Source organism: Acomys minous (genome assembly GCF_964271855.1).
Source record: "Acomys minous genome assembly, chromosome: 6".
Taxonomy (NCBI): domain Eukaryota; kingdom Metazoa; phylum Chordata; class Mammalia; order Rodentia; family Muridae; genus Acomys; species Acomys minous.
The window spans coordinates 102,944,643-102,967,398 of record NC_140487.1 but is presented as its reverse complement, the minus strand read 5'-3'; the positions used below and the strand labels follow the sequence as shown (position 1 = coordinate 102,967,398).

At 44.7% G+C, this 22,756-nt stretch overlaps 2 protein-coding genes and 1 long non-coding RNA gene across 9 annotated transcripts in view; all 3 read right to left on the bottom strand.

Annotated features, from left to right (window-relative positions):
- Positions 1-3,938: 3,938 nt before the first annotated feature.
- On the bottom strand, positions 3,939-7,808 carry TMEM35B (transmembrane protein 35B). Of its 2 annotated transcripts, none has more exons than XM_084785115.1 (3): positions 7,533-7,808; positions 5,988-6,168; positions 3,939-5,008 (listed from the first exon to the last, which is right to left on the bottom strand). In XM_084785115.1, the coding sequence occupies exons 1-3, from the start codon at positions 7,725-7,727 to the stop codon at positions 4,851-4,853; spliced, it is 534 nt and encodes a 177-aa protein (XP_084641241.1). In that variant the 5' UTR covers positions 7,728-7,808; the 3' UTR covers positions 3,939-4,850. The 2 variants fall into 2 exon arrangements, with proteins under 2 accessions (XP_084641241.1, XP_084641242.1); XM_084785116.1 differs by having other exon boundaries at positions 7,623-7,806.
- Positions 7,809-9,983: 2,175 nt separating this feature from the next.
- The window catches only part of ZMYM6 (zinc finger MYM-type containing 6), a 50,698-nt gene continuing 37,925 nt past the window's right edge, over positions 9,984-22,756 (bottom strand). For all 6 annotated transcript variants that reach the window (XM_084786239.1, XM_084786244.1, XM_084786242.1 and 3 more), the window contains 2 exons: positions 13,369-13,513; positions 9,984-11,929 (listed from right to left, as the gene is read on the bottom strand). In XM_084786239.1, the coding sequence (XP_084642365.1) occupies positions 10,101-11,929; positions 13,369-13,513 (1,974 nt within the window). In that variant the 3' untranslated portion in view covers positions 9,984-10,100. The remainder of the gene's footprint in view (positions 11,930-13,368; positions 13,514-22,756) is intronic.
- Positions 15,214-21,480, bottom strand: LOC311600040. Its single transcript, XR_014780117.1, has 2 exons — positions 18,728-21,480; positions 15,214-16,726 (listed from the first exon to the last, which is right to left on the bottom strand). It is a non-coding gene; the product is annotated as an uncharacterized lncRNA (long non-coding RNA).

The following is a 22,756-nucleotide window of genomic DNA, read 5'->3' as shown; positions in this document are numbered from 1 at the left end:
AAAAAAAAAAAGAATGAGGCACTGCTACAGTTTGGACCTGAAATGTCCGTCCAAGACCCCAGGCTAATCTTGGTTGTTAGCTTGCCACACCTAGGAAGAAAGAACTTCAACTGAGGAGTTACGTGTCCTGTGGGCACATCTGTGGGGCATTTTCTTGATTGCTAGTCGGTGTGGGAGGGTCGAGTCCACTGTAGGCAGCACCATCCCTAGGCAGCAGAGATTGCTCTGTAGCTATGAGCTCACTGCTCTCTCAAAGCATCCACGGGGCCACTCCCAACCACCTGCAACTCCAGTTCCAGAGGATCCGACACCTCTTCTGACGTCGATAAGCTTATACACACATGGTACACATATGTACACACAGACACACGTGCTTTAAACAATTCTTGTAAAGGGAACGGAGAGTTGGCTCCGCAGTCAAGAGCACAGCACCCATAGAGTGACTTGCAATCATCTGTGACTCCAAGTCCTGAAGATCCAAGGGCTTTGTGGGTACCAGGCAGCCACATGTTGCGCATACATATATATACAGGCAAAATACTCATACGTGTAAAAATAAATACATGCTGCCTTGCAATAGACCCAAAAGCAACAGGCCCACCAAGCCATGGACCAAAATCTCCAAACTGTGAGCCAGAGTAACCCTTTCCATGTGTAAGCTGAGTCGCCCAAGCATTTTGATACAGTAAAGGGAAAGCCAACTCACACAGAAGGTGGTGAAACCATTAAGAAGTGGGGTCTGCCCAGGGTGGTTGATCTCCTGGTCATTAAGGGGAAGATGGAGCTCCAGGAAACCACAGAGATGTGGAAGCAGAAGACACACATTATGCGGTTCTTCCATGAAACAGAAACACCAAGGCCAAAGGATTTCCTGTCCAAGTTCTATATTGGCCATGACCCATGAGGTCACCCAATGGGAAGGTGCATGTTAATATTTAATTAGAGTAGTAATAAACTCATTGATGGTTGCTTTATGATTTAAAAAAAAAAGAAAGAAAGAAATGGGGTCTGATTTCTGTTTGCTTCCTGGCCATGAGTTGAGTGGTTATCCTCTGTTGTATGCTCCTCCATGACACGCTGCCTGCTCACAGCCCTAGGTGCTAGGGGCCAAATCAGTCATGGGACAGAGCTTCGAAACGTGGGAGTCAAAATTAATGTTTTCTCCTTCTGAGTTGGCTGTCTCAGACACTTGAGATTTTTGTTTATTTCTTCTTGTTTTGTTTGATGTCCTAGGGAGGGACTCTGAGGCCTTGGGCGTCCTAGGCAAGTGTGCTCTGCCGTGCAACCATTTCTCCAGCCCCGGGTATTTGATATAGAGACAGAAAGTTAACACATAGCACTGATGATTGGAGAAAGCAGGTGGCATCACCTAGTGCCGGGGAGGGTCCACACCCTCACCAATGCAGGGACCATTGCATACGGTTGGTGGGGGTGTAATTGTGAGTGCATTTTCTTTTGGAGGCAGTATAGTGATGTTATTAAACAATTCAATTGCACACATATACTCTGTGACACAGCAATTTCCTGGCCAGGAACTCAGGCTATAAATTTACAAGTATGCAGAAGTTCGTGAGCAAGGACATTCGTTGCAGCATTGCTTATAATAGTAAAATAACGGAAGCAAATGTCCATCTGCAGGGGCCAGCTGAGTAAGATCGGGACTGCAGGTAACAAAATGTGTAGCTATGGGGAGCTGCACGAGATAAACTGAAAGCAAATTATAGGAAAGTCATGTGATCCTATCCCGTTTGTAGCTTTCTCATTAAAAAATGGCCCCTGTGCATCTGATCGAAATGGCAAACATCTGGAACGATGCACACACACACACACACATGAACCACAAACTCTGGCTACCACCGGGGGACCGTTACTTTGCATTTTTACACTTTCTTTGTTGCTTTGAATTTACTTTCACGAACATGTGTTACTTTTAAAAACATAAAGAAACAAGCTAAAGAAGGAATAAGGGACCGATGAGAGCCATTTATCAAAAAGGGAAGAAGGAATTTCCCAGAACTTATCTCTAGAAGGCAAACTCAGTGTGAGGGCCCAGAGGGTGGTCGGGGGTGGGGGAGGGGCTGGTTGCTGGACCTTGCCAATGAAGGCTTTGGCTGCCAAGCTGGGACTCCTTGGGACTTAAGTGACTTCCCAGAAACATGGTGAGCAGTAGGGCATGGTTTCCCTTCCTACTAAGAGCAGATGGCTCGGTCATCCAAGCACAGAGAGATGGGGGGTGCATTAGAGCCAGAGCCGCTGGCCGGGATCAGCACCCTGAGAAAGCCTCCGGTCAGCTGAAGTTGAACGTAGCTCAGCTGGCCAATCTCGGTCCAGCTAACGACAGGCTACAGCTCCAGCTTGATTATCACCAAGTCCTGGCACAAGAGTGTTGACGCCGTGGAGGCGATGCCAGCGTTGCAAGTATCCAGCGAGAGTGAGAGAAGCAATCCTAACTCTGGGTCAGGAACGCACCAGGGAAAAACAAGCTTGTACAATCCCAGAATGCTTGAGGGGAAGTTACTAGACACCAGAATATCAGAGTCCTAAGTTTTCAAATTAACAGTATCCAGATTTCATTCACTCATCTGAAACTGAGTTCTTCCACTGTGCAAGACACAGTATGACGCATAGGAACTGATACACCAAGCAAGATGAACATGGGATTTATTAGGTTGGATTAAATTAAAATACAATTGTCAATAGCCAACATTTGAGAGCCCACAAAAAAAGGCAATTCCTTATGGATTGACATAAACATATTCTGACAAGAGAGAAAAAAAATTTTTTAATCTATTACCCAGTTAATGGCTTAATTACAATAGTGAGAAAGAGTAGTAAAGAAACCATGAGATTGGATCCAGGTTTGTGCACGTATGCATGTGCCTGCGTGTTGGTAGTCAAGAAAGGTTTGCCTTTAAGAGTTAATTCTGGATACCACCAGGTACTACCAGGTAGTAGTGGCGAATGCCCTTAATAGCAGCACTTGAAAGGCAGAGGCAAGTGGGTCTCTGTGAGTTCGAGTCCAGCCTGGTCTACAAAGTGAGTACCGGACAGCCAAGGCTACACAGAGAAACCCCATCTTGAAAAAACTAAAAACTAAAAAAAAAAAAAAAAAAGTAGTTGAAGTCTGGTAATGGTGCAAGTCTTATTTACATTACCAAGTTCAAGACCAACCTAGGCAACTCATCAAGACTTTGTCCCAGAATAAAGACAGCTGGGGTAAGGTTCAGGGGTGCTGTGCTTGCCTATCATATGTGACAATGTGAGTTAAGGCTCCAGAGCTGCAAAACGTAAAGCCTTTTTCCTATCTTCTCCCATGGGAGAAACATCACTTCCGAAAAGGACTCCAGTGAACTCAGGCAAAAATGGTTTGAGAACATGACACTAAGTGCCCTAACATGTGCGCTCATCCCCTTCCTCTCTCCCCCTCGCTCCCATGATCTAATTTAGACACTGCTAAGTCACTGAGCATTCCCAGGAGCTGGCTGTCTCCCAACCTCCACTCAGGTGTTGAGGGACACTGGATTAAGTGCCACACCTCGCCGTTCTAGCAGATGTCAGCTGTACAAGTGTAAGAGACATAAATGTCAAGAAGCCTCTCCTGGGAGCCAGGCGAGCACGGGCAAGGACCAGACACTTACACTCTGCAGTGTCAACTTGTGGGAGCTGGGTGAGCAAGGGCAGGGACCAGACACTTACACTCTGCAGTGTCAACTTGTGGGAGCTGGGTGAGCAAGGGCAGGGACCAGACACTTACACTCTGCAGTGTCAACGTGTGGGAGCTGGGTGAGCAAGGGCAGGGACTAGACACTTACACTCTGCAGTGTCAACTTGTAAATTTTACAGCGTGCTTCAGGTGTGTATGCTTTTTGAAACAGCACCCTTACTTCTGTGGAAATATGCAGAGGTAATTTACTGTGAGCTTTACATAGACACACACAGACACACACAGACACACACAGACACACACAGACACACACAGACACACACAGACACACACACACACACACACACACACACACACACACACACACACACACACGGTGGGGGGAATGACCCAGATATTCCTCATGGACAGAAAGAAGTGGAGTAAATACAACACATCGTTTAATAAAATAATTTTATTTTATGTGTATGTTTTGTTTTCATGTGTGTGTGTGTGTATATGAAAGTTGTATTAGTTGTAATATAACATATATATTACATGTATGTACCATGTGCATGACTGATGCTCCAAAAGGCCAAAAGAGGGCGCCAGATCCCCTGAAACTGGAGTTAAAGAGCCTGTTGAACCCTAGCCCTCTGCAAAAGTACCTAGTGCTCCTAGCACCTCAGGCCACCTTCCCTCCTTAGCTCGATGCATTCCTAGAATAGAGTACTTAAAGCCGTTAGCATTGATGAAGTAAATGGACAGGCAATAAGGCTGGATCTTAACAGTAGGCAATAAGGCTGGGCACGGTGGAAGTGGATCGCTAGGAGTTCGAGGCCAGCCTGGTCTACAAAGCAAGTCCAGGGCAGCCAAGGCTAACACAGAGAAACCCTGTCTCAAAAAAAGGGGGGGGGGCAATAAACTAGACTACACTCTCATTTTCACTAAAGAACAAAACACCTGTATACAATCAGAGAAAGTCAAGAGGCACTTTACACCAGAGCATGAAATGACTAGCCGTGTGATATTAGAATTTGGAGTGGTTTTAGTTTTTCCTTTTTTCCTGTTTCCACATGACATGAAGAATGATAATGCCCCCTTCAAAAGGGGGCAACATAGGTTATTAGGGGAGACTGTGGGCCTGACACAGTGGTGGACACTGTGCTGAGACTGTTCCTGTGTGGTAACTGAGGGACACGAAGACTCAAGTCCCAGGGTTGCTGAGTGCACCAGGAGGAACCACTTCCTTAGTCCGAGCTAAGAACTGGAAGGTGTCCAACAGCAGCAGGAGCCCCAGACAGACGACAGCTGGGATGTACGTCCTCAGCGACTCTCTCAGAACCACCAAGGTGAAGATGGCCCCTAGAATGGAGAGGAAGAGCACACAGGAAATCCAAGAACTCAGGGGTTCCAGCCCAGGCTCACCCACTCCAGCTCAAGCCCGCCCATAAACATCCCTCCGCACCCCTCTTCCAGGAAGCAGGGCAAAGAATTAGAAGCACCTTGAACGAATCTACCCCTGGAGTAGGGGAGAGTCAAAGTGGAATGAGGATGTGGATACTAGCTTTCCCTCAACTTTTTTTTTTAAGGATTTATTTATTATGTATACAGTGCCCTGCATGCATGTACACCTGCAGGCCAGAAGAGGGCACCAGATCTCATTCAAGATGGCTGTGAACCACCATGAGGTTGCTGGGAATTGAACTCAGGACGTCTGGAAGAGCAGCCAAGTGCACTTAACTGTTGAGTCACCTCTCCAGCAGCACCACCACCACCCTCAGCTCTTTTTTAAATAATCTAGTGAATGTACTGGAAGATTCAAAACGGGGCCTGCAGTGAAAGTGTGGTAATGACCTGAAAAGGGGGAAAGCTTTAGAAATGGAAAGACTGTTTGAGTGGCCATAACTGTGACACTGGCCAGGGGATGCAAAACACCCTTTGGAGCAGCAGTTGTCCTGTCGGTACACTGGCACGTCTGTGGTCAAGGGGGCTCCAGCTTTCCTGCTGGCTGTCACCACACCCTCGAGATCCACCATACACTAAGAGGCAGCTGATGTTCCGCACTTTCCAGAAAGTGAGCACTTGTGGGAGAGAGGAGCTGGAGGTTGCACCACCTGCTCATACTGGGACACTATGAGACCACAGAGGTGATGGGGAAAGCATGTCACAGAATTCCAGTGGTCAGGATGTGGTCCACAACTTCCAGCAATACCTAGTTTCAGTATTGTGGAAGCTACGGCAGAGCAGGAAGTGTGCCTGGTCCCAGAGGAAAGGCAGCAGCAGAAAGGAAGAGCAGCTAGGTTCTTTCATGACGCCCAGGAGAGCCCCGTTGCCCCCTTACCCATCATGAGCAGGATCAATAGCAGGTTGCTGAGCTCCTGTAGCACAGGTGGACCCGCGACCAGCAGCAGCCCAGCCAGCAGTTCCAGCCAGCCCACCACTGTTTGGTAGTTTATAGGATCTGGCTGGTAGCCGAACAACTTCAATGGAAACACTTCAGCAAACTGCTCGAACAAGGCCTTCTGCGAGTGGCAGGGAACGCCTGTCAGCTGTGTTTCTCAAAGACGCAGTGCCTGAAGGCACCACAGAGACCTCCTCTGCTGGTAACCAGCTCCTCTCACAATACCATGACAAACAGAGGCCAGAGCCAGGCTGAAGAACCTAGTTTGGAGGGGCCACCTTTGGGGCTGACACTCCCGAGTGAAAAGGCCCACAGGTGTAGCAATGGCTCTGTCTCACTAGACCTTTCCATAGATAGCCCAGTGTCAAATCCCAGGAAAAGGGAGCAGGGCTTGGGCCTTTCCCTCTAGGGCCAGGGCCAGGGAAAGGCCACAGGTTCTTGGTGCTAAGTCTAGTTTCCCTTCAAGGTTTAGAGGTTGGATGGAACGGCTCCTCAGAAAATGGCTTCCATCTCCTATTCAGGGTCTGATGCCACTGTGGCAGCTGAGGGGGGTCTAAAGTAACGAATCTTTGAGACAGGGTCTCTCTATGTAATAGCCCTGACTGTCCTAGACTCACTTTGTAGACCAAGCTGGCCTTGAACTCACAGATATCCGCTGGCCTCTGCCTCCCTAGTGCTGGGATTAAAGGCATGCGCCACCACACCCGGCTTAAAGTAAGCATTTTACCCTCACCTCTCCATCCTCGGGGCTGTTTCCTATGGTCCGATAGCAACCCTGCCTCTCCAAACTGCCAGGTAATCCAGTCTCCCTGTTGTCATATACAGAGTTGCTCCAGAACTCCAGAACTTTTTTTTTTTTTTAAGTCACTTGAGTTTTAATTTTACGATTTTGTGCTAGGGCTACAACGACAGCTGTCCTGACTTTTGCCATATCTGCCCCAAAGTAAGCCACCACCTTCGGCTAGGGGGAAAAGAAGAGTATGCAGTCTTGGGAGGAGGCAACAGGGGTCCTCCGCAGAGCCCGGCTTCTCTGAGGGCCTGAAGTGCGGCTGGACCCTCACTTCGCGGGGTAACAACTAGTCAGGTGACTTCTAGGTTCCCTGGACGCTGTAGAGTCCTGGTTAACTTACTCTACTTTGGGTCCTGCTTGACTACCTGTATCATCTTTTGGCAAATTACATTTTACCCTCAAAGCTAGTTTCCATGCTTAAAAAAGATGACTTCTAATGTGGTGCAAGATGTTAATCCCAGGACTCCGGTAGGTAAATCTCTGCAAGTTCGAGGCCAGCCTGGTCTGTGCAGAGCTACATAGTGAGGAAACCGTCTCAAATCAATCTGCCTCGCCAACCTCCCCCAAACTGGAACAATGGGTGGTGGGTGTGGGATGCGGAGGTGTGCTCGGTCCCTTTCTCACTTCCCATTTCTCCAGCTCCAAGTCGGCCTGGGCACAGCCTGGCCAGTAGTGTAAGTCCCGTCCCCTCTCACCAGGAGAAGGTGCAGAAAACTCAACGGAAAGCCCGGCGTCCTCGTGCCTGGAACCCGAGCACATGCTGTCTTTCCCCAGCCGCAGCTCACCATTTGTTGTGACACGGGGGCCGACACCTGCAAGAGCTTGGCAGCCCCGGTGAGCACGAAGAAGACGCCGAGCAGGACGCGCAGCGCGCAGAGGATGAGCGCCATAGCAGCGCCAGCCTCCCCAGATGCCTCTTCTTCCGGGAGACCACAGTCGCGCCGCCCCGCCCACCCTGTCACTCCCAACTTCCAGACCCGCCCTAGGTGGCCCCCGACCCGCCCACTGAGGCCTCTCCACACACACAGTAGGCGGAAGCAAAGAGGGTGGGGGGGGGTGGGGCGTCTGACCACGTGACCAGGCCTGCAGGCCCACCTTGCTGAGGAAACTGACACCGTCCAACCCCGTGTGCCTTTGGGTTTGCATTGGTAAGGAAGTTGCCCTCTGGCCTTCAGAGAGTTACTTGTGAATTAGTACAACTATACAATTAATGAGCAGCGAAGCAGTAACCAGTAACTATTAGTTTTTCTTGTCTACCTACTCCTCCCATCAGTTGAGAAAAATGAGAAAGATTGTTTAAAAGATTCACTTACTTGCCAGCACCGGCAGCAAACAAAGGGACAAATTTGGCCAGCTCTCCAGTTGTTTGTTTTAACACACACCAAAAAGGAAATAATAATAATAATAATAATAAATAATAATAATTCTAAAAATGATTAAACAATGTTCAAGGAATTTTCACAACATTTGAAAAGTATATAAACATCTTGTACATCTAAGTGTACAAGGCTAAAAGTGTTTACCAGCCATATGTTTGTAGCCCTTTCATGGCTGAACCACAGAATACACTCGGACCGTTTAGGAAAGGTGGCTCCAGCCAAGCATTTTGGCACACACCTGTAATCCCAACCCTAGAAAGGACGAGGCCTGAGGATTGCCCATGACTGCAGCATGGGTCCCACAGCAACACCCAGGCCACCCACTGACGCCTCTGCTCTCACACATTGCAAAGCCCAGTCTCCAGTTAAAAAAATAGTACTTCCCAAGCCTTGATCTAGAGGTCCAAGAGAAGCCCAAAGTTACAGTCTCAGCCTCCCTGCTGCTCATACTTGCTGCTGGCCACCTGATGGCCTCTGCTTGCCGTCTACACGTAACTTTCTGAGCACTGGTGATTTAGCCAGTGACTAGAACGTCTCATGTCTTACAGTGTGCCTGCCGACTCGGTCATACAAGAGGGCACTGGCTGCTGGCCTAACCTAACGGTGGTTTGTCCTCCTTTGGCTCTATTTCTCCACTTCTACCCCCTCCCCCCCACCCCCGTCACTTTTTTCTGTAAATTTCCTTGGACTCTAGCAAAGACAGAACTGACCCATAAGCCTATAAGGTACAGTGAAGGGCCAAAACCAGCCCCAAGGCGCAGGGTGGTGGTGGTGCACGCCCTTAATGCCAGTACTCAGGAGGCAGAGGCAGGTGGAGCACTGTGAGTTCGAGGCCAGCCTGGTCTACAAAGCGAGTCCAGGACAGCCAAGGCTACACAGAGAAACTCTGTCTTGAAAAACAAAAACAAAACAAACCAGCTCCAAGCAACAGGGGCCTGGGCAGAGGAGAGCACCCCTTAAATAATGGCAGTTGCTGTTACGGTGAGGCCGCACCAGTAGCAGTCACCTCACAGAACACAGACTGCTCCCCTAAAGCGATGGCAGTGGAACTTCCCCGGAACCATTTGCTAAACCAGAGCTGGAAGGATGAGGCCTTCCTGTGACCCAATGGCAGGCACACTCCAACGCTCCAATGTTTCCTATGATAGTCCAAAGTCCCTGTTAGTCTCTTCAAGGCTAAGGTGACATTGTGTTGAACAACTTTATTTTTTAGTTTTTTGAGACAGGGCTTCTCTGTGTAGCCTTGGCTGTCCCGGACTCGCTTTATAGACCAGGCTGGCCACGAACTCACAGCGATCCGCCTGCCTCTGCCTCCCAAACCCTGGGATTAAAGGCGTGCACCACCACACACAGCGCGTTGAACAACTCTAATCCCAGCAGTGAGGAAACAGAGGCAGTCCAACCTCTCTGAGTTCGAGACTAATCTGGTTTACATAATGAGTTCCAGGGCAGCCAGAGCGATGTAGAGAGACCCTATCTCAACAAAACAAAAAACTGTTGAAGTGGAATCGCTGAGTCACAGCTGCTCTTCCCAGTCTGGTTAAGCGGACCGCCCTCTCTCTACCCTTCACACTGCTCACCTCTCACTGGTGTACTGGGACAAGTGGGATGGCCTGGTCTCTTGGGGAATTCCCTAAGCAAAGCAGTTCCTCTGAAACCCCAGGAACAATCACCAATATAAAGTCTACATTTTCTCCCTTGCGTTATTAAAATTACATATAATTATGCTTAGGTCCCACAATTCTTAGATCCCTGTACAACAAAGGGAAAAATATTAAAACATTTAATCACTGAAAATATAAATACATTAGCAAATTGTATTTTAGGATACTTATACAAAATTTAACACAAAATTATACACTCTGATGATAAACAATAAGGATACTACTCTTTCTCCTTTACTAACTTTTCTATCCTCGGAACTAATGATGTAACAGCAAGTCTGAGAGCGGGGCCACAAATCAACAGGTTTCTTTGCTTCAATGCACTCAAGGCTGCAAAGGTGGCATCGCACAAACAGATGGTTGAAAAGGGCAGTAAGAGTTTCATTGCCTTTTCATGGAGTTCTGGGTAACTTGTCTTTGTGTTTACCCAAAACTGAGTTACAGACATTGATTTATAAGCGGAGACTAATCTCATATCTGAAGATAATGCTGCTAGCTGTTCTTCTTCAGAGTCAGTGAGGCTCCTGTTCTGGCAACTGGCAAAGGGATCGGTGAGCCACAGATTTCCTGAGCGCAAGTCCTTTTCTGGTGGGTAGCAGTCATGGAACATCTGAGAAAGTCCTTCCAGGTGCTCAACAATAATGCTAGCGACATTCCTCCCGCTCACATCCGATGAGTCTAAGAACTCAGAAAATAAAGGGAACATATCGTAATCCCCCTCTTGTGTGTGTTTCAACCACGATTTTAGCTTCTTCTTAAATATGTCAACTTTATTATACAAATTGAAAAAAGTAGTCACGGTTCCTTGGAGACTTGAATTTAATTTATTGATAAGTGAAAGTATATCTGCTAAATAGGCTAGCTTGGCAACCCATTCCTTATCATGGAAACACCTGGCCAAATCTGACTGCTTTTGATTTAAAAATATTTCAATTTCATGTCTCAGGTCAAATAATCTTGTTAAGATCCTCCCTCTCGACAGCCAGCGCACTTCAGCATTAAGCGGTAAGCCTGCATCCTCAGATCCCACCTCTTCACACAGCGCCCTCAGCATTCGTGGATCTGAGGCACTACTCTTGACGAAGCTTAAAATCTTTGCTGACTGCAAAAGAACCGCATATAAGCATGGAGATAGCTTTTCCGCTGCTAAGTATTCACGGTGAATAAAGCAATGTGTAAATGTCACCGTGTTCTTAGTAATTTCTTGAATTTTTGACCTTAAACGGGAACACCTGTCAGTCATGCTTCCAGCCCCATCAGTACAGAAACCAACACAGTGGTTCCAATTCAGAGATCTACTATCAAAATATTTATTTATTAGTTCAAACACTTCAAGATCTGTGCTCGGAGAAGGCATTTCAGTGCAAAATAATAACTCTTCTTTCACATCGCCATAGTCATAATCGATGAAACGAACAAAGCAGAGGACACGGGTGACATCTGAGGTCTCTGGTGACTCGTCTATCTGCAGAGCAAACCACTTGGACTCGCGGAGCTTTTGAACCAGCTGTTCTTCAATGTCCGCAGATAGTTTGTTGATCCTGCACCCAACTGTGCTACTAGAAAGAGGGATGGCCTTCATTTTGTCTCCAGCACTTGAACCCAAAACTTCTGAGCACATTTCTACTAAATACGGTTTAATTAATTCTTCAGCAATCGAGAACGGCTTCTTCCGGGCAGCAATTTGGAAAGCAATTAAGTAAGAAGCTTTCACAAGTGACTCTTCAACTAGTAAACATTTTCTTAAAGAACTGTTTTGACATTCCATTTCAAGTGATTTTTCCTCAAAAAAGTCTACTGGCTTGTTCTCTAACTCTGAGTGCTTTGTCTTCAGATGGTTACAAAGGCTTATTGGCATCACACTTTCACTAGGTAGGATCTCTCCACAAATGACACACTGTGGTCTTGGTGAACTTTCCTTTGATCCAGAATGGATAATGAAACCAAATTTTATATATTCTGTATCATAAGACTGGGAAAAGCCGGTTCTTTTTTTCTTTGCAGGTGGAGAATCAGGCTCTTCATTTTTCCCATTTGGCAGAAGTAAATCTGAAGGAAAGATTTGAATTGCTGTTATGAACATGTATACTAGGATAGACGGGTTATGAAAAACTGGACAAAGATCCATCAGCACAGCATGACTCAATGCTGCCTATAACTTAAAATCAAGTTGAAAACAACATTTAGGGGTAGAGCACCTTAGCTGGGATGTATGAATTCCACATGTCAGCAACACACACACACACACACACACACACACACACACACACACACTTTGGGCAGAGCTGGCTATTAAAATAATTGAAAACATAAGGAGTATGGGATTAAGGCATTACCATTGATGGGGCAATGCTATACAGCTTTCCATGTAGGAGTTCGCACAATTTTCTATCACCAACACCCCAGATCTATTATGTATTCTTTCAGTAACTTATAATTAAATAATTAAATGCAGAGTCTAAAAGAAGGAGAGAAGGAAAGAGGAAGAACTAAGGCTCAATCAGTAATGCCTGTAATGGAAGTTTTGGTTTCTTTATAAACGCAGTTGTATTATGTAAATATGTTTTTATTCTAATCCCAAGTGTGGGATTTCAGTTTGAGCTTTAGCTTGTCCACACCTTATTGCCTCCTGAGGGGCGTGGCTTTTGCTAGCTGGTAACAGCCTTCCTTGCAGCATGCAGAGAGGTGTAGTCTAGGATTCTGAGGATATAATAAAAGCAGAGAGAGAGCACTGTGTGGCATGCAGTGTGGTGTGTGGTGTGTAGCAATTTGAAGAGACTAGAGATGACAGTATTGAGGTTTGGAGTCGACAGATGGTGAGAAACGCTTTGGAGAGCAGCGGCTTGGAGGAGACTGCTGGCTGTATCTGCTGCTGGCAGAGACAGGTATAGCCCAAAGGAACCCAATTGCCCCTAAACAGCCAAAAGAAGTAAAGGGGCCCCTCTCCCCACTGACGTTCTCTCTCCTATGTAAAGTTGGGAGGTTGGAAAGGAGGCTGAGGCTAAACACCCCAAATAAAGAAGAGTTTAAAAGAAAGAGTACTACAAATCCTTTTTTAAAAAAAGATTTATTTATTTATTATTTTATTATTACATATACAATGCTCTGCCTGCATGTACAACTGCAGGCCAGAAGAGGCCATCAGATAACATTATAGGTGGTTGTGAGCCACCATGTGGTTGGTGGGAATTGTACTCAGGACCTCTGGAGGAGCAAATAGTGCTCTTAACCTCTGAGCCATCTCCCTAGCCCTACAAATGCTTTTAAGCAAATAGTATGTCAGTAATTATAATGGTTTCTCTATAGATTTGAAAGAGCAATGCACACATATATGAAATGTTTAACTCTAAATACAAATTCTATGTGTGCATATGGATTTAAATGACAGCATCCAGGAATTAATATTTCACAATCAAGGACTACTGTCTTTACCTTTTTATAAAAAAAACAAAGCAGAAAACCAACCTCCATGGTGCCAGGACACTTACCTGTCTGGCATGCAGCATGGTAGGTGTATGGCCTGCAAGCCGTGGCCTTGGTCTGAGTGACTGGCTTGCACAATATGCCTTTGTTCTTCAGAAGCTTGGGAGACTGGGAAGACTGGAGTGTGTCAGCAGCTGCCGGTGCACTTCCCTAGTGAGAAACAAATCCACACATCAGAGTGGTGGGGTTTTTGTTTTGTTTTAAATCAGAGTAGGTTTTTTGTTTTCTTTTTTTAAAGAGTGTTTTTAGTACCTTACCGATGACTATATTGCTATCATATGAAAAGCAGTGTTGCCAGGCGGTGGTGGCACACGCCTTTAATTCCAGCACTAGTGAGGCAGAGGCAGGTGGATCCCTGTGAGTTCGAGGCCATCCTGGTCTACAATGCGAGTCCAGGACAGCCAAGGCTACACAGAGAAACCTTGTCTTGAAAGACAAAACAAAACAAAACAACAAAAGGAGTGATATGCTCTGAAAGAGTAGTTACAGACAGAAAGCACTCTGGGGAAGAAATTACAAATACCACTAACTCCTAATTCCCCTAATCAGCATTGACTCCATTTATTGACTTTTTAGAAAATAGTCTGGAAGATGAATATGCCTAGCATGGGCAAGACCCTGGGTCAATCCCTAGTAACACACACCTTCACATACACATATACACACTCACATCACACATACACACATATACACTCACACACACATTTTCACACACCCACATACATACCATATGCACAGCACATATACACACAACCACACACATATACATATATGGCACACATACATACTCACTATATATAACATACATACACCACAACATACCATATATACTCACACACATACACATCACCCACACAAAAACACCACACACAAAACCATACACACAAACACTTTTACACATATACACACTGCATGCACACACACATATAACATACACACACTTAAAAGACACACACAAAAATTAGTCTGCCTAAATTTTGAGCCAAATAGCCAAATAAAAAAAAATTGGGGCTGGAGAGATGGCTCAGCCACTAAAGGCTAGGTTCACAGCCAAAAACATAAAAATAATTTTGCTGATAATGATAATTATTCAAAAAACTACATGCACATTCCACAAATATATATATACATATATAAAATACATAAAATACACATATGTAATGATTGATTAAAAGATCTTAACTGGAAAACATAAAACAGGGTAGAAAAGCCTAGAGAATTTCATTTATTTATTTATTTATTTTTGGTTTTTCTTTGTTTTTTTTTCGTTGTTGTTTTTCAAGACAGGGTTTCTCTGTGTAGCCTTGGCTGTCCTGGACTCACTTTGTAGACCAGGCTGGCCCAGTAAGAATTTCATTTATTTAAAAGGTATTTATTTCATTCAGAAAAATTTACTGAATGTTTACTGTACACTAAGCAGTGTCGAAGCCCAGAAGATACAAGGGGGGAAAAAAACCAAACAAGAGTCCTGCTCTCATGTGCCTTACATCAGAGAGGAGACACAAAAACACACAAGTAAAACAATCATATAACAAGCATGTAAGTCTAAATAGTGGCAGGAGCTGTAGAGGGTTAAAGGAGAGGTAAGGAGCAGAGAGTGACTCCTTGGAGAAAGGGCAGTGTGGGAGTGTCACCTGACTTCCTGAAGAACAAGCCACGTTGGATGCAATGGCTCAGCTACTCAGGACCCTGCTGTCCAGCCTGACCACCTGACTTCAACCCACTTGGCCTCTGACATCTCTATGGCACAAGGAAGGAACAGGCCCTTGCTCTGGTTTTGTTCCCATTTCCCACGGTCTCATCCCTGTTTACTATAACAGCTGAACATGTTTTGTCACTGTTCTTGATGACTTTTTAATTTGGATTGCTAATAGTTTTACTTTCATGGTTTTTACTTTGGTTGGTTATCAGGATTTTCCTTGAATTTCCTGGAGGTTTTGTTTGTTTGTTTTTTCTTTTTTCCAAGACAGGATTTCTTTGCGTAGCCTTGGCTATCCTGGACTCACTTCGTAGACCAGGCTGGCCTCGAACTCACAGAGATCTGCCTGCTTCTGCCTCCCGAGTGCTGGGATTACAGGTGTGCGCCAATGCCGCCCAGCTGAATTTCCTGTTTATAATTTTCCATCGATTGATGTGTTGAATTACCTTTTTCTTAATGTTTTTAGGGAATGTTTATATACAGTAATTTCCTGTTATCCATGACTTTTGTTTCCATAGTTTCAGTTACTCACATCAGTTGTGATCTGAAAAAAATAACAAGAGCAGAAGCCGGACGTGGTGGCACATGCCTGTAATCCCAGCACTTGGTAGTGATGACGAAAGGGATCAAAACCACCATAAGCCTTGCATGTTCCGTAACTGCTCTACCTCTGAACACCTTGAACACCCTTAAGCTGCTGACTTTCTCTTTCCCTCCTTACTTCTTTCCTTCGGGGCGTTAATATGTAGTCCAGCCCTGCCTGGAACTTGGGACCACCCTCCCACCTCTGCCACCCAAATGCTCAGAGTACATGTGGGTCACCATGCCCAGCTCCTTTAGGTCTTTTTAAAACATCATATAGACAAAGGCTGGTTTCCAGATTGGTTTTTCTTACTCAAAACCTTGGCCCCAGACTTACTTATCCTCTTGTCTATGTGGTACTTACTCTTGGATGACTAATAAGCTGTCTCAGTATGCTTTTAAAAGAATCCTTAACTGGAGAGATGGTACAGCAGTAAAGAACACTGGCTGTTCTTCCAAAGGACCTGGTTCAATTCCTGGTGCGCATGTGACCATTCATACCTGTCTCTAACTCCAGTTCCAGAGAATCTGACACCCTCACACAGACATACATATAGGCAAAACACCAACGAACATAAAAAACAAAAATAAACTTAGAAGGAAGATAATTTTTAGCTGGGTGTGGTGGTGCAAGCCTTTAATCCCAGCACTCAAGAAGCAGGTGGATCTCTGAGTTTGAGGCTGTCCTAGTCTACAGAGTGAGTAAAAAAGCAGCCAAGGCTACACAGAGAAACCCTGTCTCAAAAAGAATCATTTTGTTCCGGTACCCTCCTGTGCAGTGCTTCCTGCAGTGTCTTCCCACATGGCTTCCTGTGCAGTGCTCCCTGCCTCTCAGTCCGTTTTGTTAGATACGGCAGCAGTGACTTCCCACATGCCTTCCTGTGCAGTGCTCCCTGCCTCTCAGTCCGTTTTGTTAGATACGGCAGCAGTGTCTTCCCACATGCCTTTCTGTGCAGTGCTCCCTGCCTCTCAGTCCGTTTTGTTAGATATGGCTGCAGTGTCTTCCCACATGCCTTCCTGTGCAGTGCTCCCTGCCTCTCAGCCCGTTTTGTTAGATATGGCTGCAGTGTCCACATGGCTTCCTCTGCAGTGCGTCCTGCCTCTCAGTCCGTTTTGTTAGATACGGCAGCAGTGTCTTCCCACATGCCTTCCTGTGCAGTGCTCCCTGCCTATCAGCCTGTTTTGTTAGATACGGCTGCAGTGTCTTCCCACATGCCTTCCTGCAGCTATTTCTGCTCTTTGCAAGATTTTCCTCCACAAGAAGTTGCTAGATTTCTTTCTTTTTCTTAAAGTGAGACAAAGATGTCCTACAACTTGCTATGTATCTGAGGATGTGTTAAGCTTCTCATCCTCTTGCCTGCTAAGTGCTAGGGATCAGACCCAGAATTTCATGCATGCTAGGAACATGTTCCACTAGCTCCTCTCTCTCCCTCACAAAGACCTTTGAAAAGCACAAATCAATACGGGAGGCTGAGGCAGGAGGATGATAATTCAAGGGGACTCTGAATTAAGACATTTTATTAAGCGCTGGAGAGACGTCTCAGCGGTTAAGATGACTGACTGCTCATCCAGAGGTCCTGAGTTGAATTCCCAGCAACCACATGGTGGCTCACAACCATCTATAATTAGATCTGGTGCCCTCTTCTTTCTGATGCTCTGTCAGGCAGTCATACATACAAATAGAGTGCTTATATACACAAATAAATAATTTTAAAGACAGTTTATTAAGTGAAACAAAACAAACAACAAGAGCCAACCACCCTGCCTCCCATAAATCAGATCATGTAACTCCTCTGCTCCTAAATATTAAATAAAACCAGGAAGGTAGAGAGAAGCTTGTTTCCAAAATTAACCCTTCCCTCAGTTGTTTTTTGTTTGTTTGTTTGTTTTTGGTTTTTCAAGACAGGGTCTCTCTGTGTAGCCTTGGCTGTCCTGGACTCACTTTGTAGACCAGGCTGGCCTCAAACTCACAGGGATCCGCCTGCCTCTGCCTCCCAAGTGCTGGGATTAAAGGCGTGCGCCACCACGCCTGGCTAGTTGTTTTTTTTTTTTTAAGATTTATTTATTTATTATATATACAGTGTTCTGTCTGCATGTCCATCTGTATACGAGAAGAGGGCATCAGATCACATTATAGATGGTTGTAAGCCACCATGTGATTGCTGGGAATTGAACTCAGAACCTTTGGAAGAGCAGGCGGTGCTCTTAACCTCTAAGCCATCTCTCCAGCCCCCCTAAGTTGTTTTTGATTGTGGTATTTTATCACAGCCACAGAAAAGTAACATATGGAAGCAAATAGCCTAACCTAACTCTGGGTGATGGAAACACGGTAGATCAGGGTTTGGCAGAGTGTGCCTTCACTTGCTTTGCACACGGTGCTACTGGAAATGTACTTGCCCACGTGGCACACGGTCAGCAGAGCATGCAGCTGCAACAGAGACCATTCAATTTGCAACGTCTAAAGAATATGTAAATGTTTGCTGACTTAAGATTTGCTTCCATGTAGTTCTTTCCTTTTTTTCTTTTTCTTTTTATTTTAAGACAGGGTTTCTTTATGTAGCTTTGGCTGCCCTAGAACTCAATCTGTAGACCAGGCTGGCTTCTAATTCACAGAGATCTGCCTGCCTTTGCTTCTCGAGTGCTAGGATTAAAGGTGTGTGCCACCACTTCCCGGCTACTTATATTTTTTAACATTTCACCAAATTCAATTACTTAAATAACTTCAGGAAAGTTCATATTAACATTTTCAGAGAAACAAGACAAGACACTCTAAAACTGTTAAATCATATAAGCATTTTATAGACTAAAACTGAATCAACCAGAGCTATTTGGTAATAGATTCTTAAAATATTTTAAAATTTACTTTTAAGTGTATAGATACTTTACCTCCACGTATATCTGTGTACTATATGGACATCTCATGCCCATGAAGGCCACAGAGGCCAGAAGATCAGATCAGATCTTCAGATCTCCTAGGACTGGAATTATAGATTGTTTTAAGGTGCTATGTGGGTGCTGGGAAAAGAACCTGGGTCCTCTGGAAGAGCAACCAGTGCTCTTAAATGCTGAGCTATCTCTTCAGCCTCTAGTGACACAGTTTAAATACAGGTAAATCACAGTAAAATATTCTACTTGGGGAAAACATATATAGAGCAACTGTATTAAATGAGGTATATATTCCTAAAAACCTAAATAATTCAAAATAGTTGTCCCATATACATAAAGTAGAAGGATGAATCCTTAAAGTACATAAATTTATAACCAGTGCTGATCTGTAGTGAGAGTTTTGGTTTCTTTAAAAGCCAGGTTGTGTTATGGGAATGTTTCTGTTTTAATTCCAGGTGTGGGATATGGTGCTGCTTCAGTTTGTCCACAGCTGCTAACTATGACTGTCCTGTGCACTAGCAGGATCGTGATCTTTGCCAGCTGCAGCTATTTTACTTCTGGAGACTCTGAGAGGATATAAATGCCAGAGCCCAGAGAGGGATAGGGTACTCTGAGAAAGATGTGGCGGCGGCAGCTGCCCACTGCTGCTCCTAGTTGCTGTTGTTGCAGTTTGATGGGAAGAAAACATTGGAGATACCCTTACTATGAAGACAGGACTTGCCCCAAGGAACTATATCCCTAGTCAGCAGGAAGTAATCTAGACATAAGCTCCACCCTTTTCCACTAACTTTTTTGTCTTACATGGTGTTAGGGTGTTGGAAGGGATTTGGTGGATAAGGACTGGAAGAGAGGTAGAGGTACGAGAACCCAAATAAGGGCTGGAGAGATGGCTCAGCGGTTAAGAGCACTGACTGCTCTTCCAGAGGTCCTGAGTTCAATTCCCAGCAACCACATGGTGGCTTACAACCATCTATAATGTGATCTAATGCTTTCTTCCTGCCTATAGGGGTACAAGCAGGTAGAGCACTGTATGCATAATAAATAAATAAACCTTAAAAAAAAAAGAACCTAAATAAAATAGCTAAAAACTACCTGCCAACAAGGGGTGTCCCATGTTGGGTACCTCTTGTTGGCATACTTGTCTTATCTACTTTATTGGAGCTCTTATCTGTCTATCTCCCTTCTCTACCCCAATTACCTCCAACACCCCAACAACAGGTAGGAGAGACAGAAGGTTAAAGGGGAAAGGGGGTAGCATATGTCTCTTTAGACTACTTCCTGCTGTTTAGAGTTGTTGGGTTCCTTGGGGCAAGCCCAGTGTTCATAGCCTAAGGATATCTCCAACTTCTTCTCTGGACCACATGACAAACCAGCAACAGCAACAACCAAGAGCAGCAGGGGCAGGAATCAGCAGCAGCAGGCAGCAACAGTGGAAGAGCAGAAGCTGCTGCAGGACCTCTCAGGGCTCTCCGATTTATACTGACTCAAGAGTTCCCAGAATTAAACTATCTGTAGCTGGCAAAGATCATGCCCCTGTCAGAGCACAAGATATATAGTTAGCTGCTGTGGACAATCTGAAGCAGCCTATATTCCACACCTAGGATTAAAAAAAAAAAAATGTAATTGCGTTAACATAACTGGGTTTTTTGAGAAAACAGACTCCCACTACAATAGATTGTTAGAAATTGTAGTTTGAATAAAAATTGCCCTTATAGGCCCATATGGAGCAGCACTACTGGAAGTAGCACCTATTGGAGTAGGTGTGGCCTTGTGGAGGAAGTGTGTCACTGGGGGCTGGCTTTGAAGCATCAGATGTTTAAACCAGGCCTAGTGTGTCACTGTCTTTTCCTGCGACCTTGCTGATCCAAATGCAGAACTCCCAGCTCCGTCTCCAGCACCATGTCAGCCTGCACACCACCGTGCTTCCCACCATGACAATAATGGACTAAACCTCTGAACTGTGAGCCAGCCCCCATTTTAATCCTTTCCTTTATAAGGGTTGCCATGGTCATGGTGTCTCTTCGCAACAATAGAAACCCTAAGACAAAAATATATAGACTATTTTGTAGATATATGTTAATAATACTTATTAATTATATATAGTAACATCTTACATGCACAAGCATCTTTAATGACATAATTATTAATAGTGTAAGTGATTAATCACAACTCAAAATATGATTTAGTGCATAACATGCAATATATTAAATGTGTATAAGTTAATTTTATGACTTTCATTAATAACTACACTGTCTGAAAATAATTAAGTAGATATTATCATCTTCCAATATGTTAAATACTGAGAGAGTTAGGAGGACTAAACTGGACAAGCTACCTTCCTACAATAGTAACTCCAGGTAAGACTTCTCAAGCCAGGTGGTGGTGGTGCAGGCCTTTAATCCCAGCACTCGGGAGGCAGAGGCAGGTGGATTACTGTTGAGTTCAAGGCCAGCCTGGTCTACAAAGTGAATCCAGGGCAGCCAAGGCTACACAGAGAAATTATCTCAAAAAAAAAGTCAGGCAGTAGTGGCACAGGCCTTTAATCCCAGCACTTGGGAGGCAGAGGCAGGCGGATCGCTGTTCAAGGCCAACCTGGTCTACAAAGATAGTCCAGGACAGCCAAAGCTACACAGAGAAACCCTGTCTTGAAACAAAACAAAACAAAACACAAAAAACAAAACAACAACAAAAAAGAATAGAGTAATAACTGCTTAGTTGTTATACCATGAAGCTTGATAAACAAATAATATAATAGAGTCTCAATTATTTGGGTGAGAGCCAGGTTAAGAGAGAAACCAAAAAAACAAACACAATTTTATAGAAATAACTAACATTTGGCATAGCAAGTGCTGGAGAACTTACACTGATCTAGCAAGAACTTACATAGTAGCTAAGCTTAAAGCATTTTCTTTTGTTTGTTTGTTTGTTTGTTTTTTCGAGACAGGGTTTCTCTGTGTAGCCTTGGCTATCCTAGACTCCCTTTTGTAGACCAGGCTGGCCTCAAACTCACAGCAATCCACCTGCCTCTGCCTCCCGAGTGCTGGGATTAAAGGCGTGCACCACCACCGCCTGCCGATGCCTTCCAAGTGCTGTGATTAAAAGCATGCACCACCATGCCCAGCCTAAAAAATATTTATCTTAGAAAATAAAAGTTTTTGGGCTGGAGAGATGGCTCAGCGGTTAAGAGCACTGACTGCTCTTGCAAAGGTCCTATGTTCAATTCCCAGCAACCACATGGTGGCTCAAAACCATCTATAATGTGATCTAATGTGCACTGTATACATAATAAATAATAAATAAATCTTTTTTAAAAAAAGAAAAGTTTTACAATTTTAAAATAATTCATAAATAATATTCCTACAATAGTAACTCCAGGTAAGACTTCTCCTCAAGCCAGGTGGTGATGGCGCACCACCAGAGAAATAGGCAAAAATGTCTATTCACCAAGTGTACTGAAGATGCTTATGTGACTCTGCTATTTCTTCACCTCTGCACAAAAGCATTACTGTAAAGCAGCTAGGATCCCAACAAAAGCCCGTGAGATTTAAAAAACAAAGGCTATTTTTGTCACCACCTGAGTTTCCACTTTTTCGTTTTTTGAAACAGGGTTTCTCTGTGTAGCCTTGGCTGTCCTGGACTCACTTTGTAGACGAGGCTGGACTCGAACTCACAGTGATCCACCTGCCTCTGCCTCCGAGTGCTGGGATTAAAGGCGTGCATCACCACTGTCTGGCTGAGTTTTCGCTTTCTAAAGAGTTAAGTAACCGGCGCACGCCTTTAATTCCAGCACTCGGGAGGCAGAGGCAGGCGGATCGCTGTGAGTTCGGGGCCAGCCTGGTCTACAAAGCGAGTCCAGGACAGCCAAGGCTACACAGAGAAACCCTGTCTAGAAAAACAAAAAAACAAAAAAAAAAAAAAAAGAGTTAAGTAACGTTTATACCCTACTGAAAGACAATACTGGGATTAAAGGCTTGCGCTACCACGCCTGGCTTAAAGCACTTTCTTAATGCTGTTTCTTAAGGAGAAAAAGAAACAGTTTTTCAGGCAAAATCTCACAGACACCACTTAGCACAGCAAGACCTTCTACTGGCTACAAGAAAACAAAAACTGAAACAAACCCCAGAGAGGCAGTTCTTTTAAGGAGCCATTGTTGAAGGGGGAAAAAGTGGCTCTTTAACACAAGCAAGTTTCTCAAATTAAGACTTTCCTAAGAATAAATTAATAAA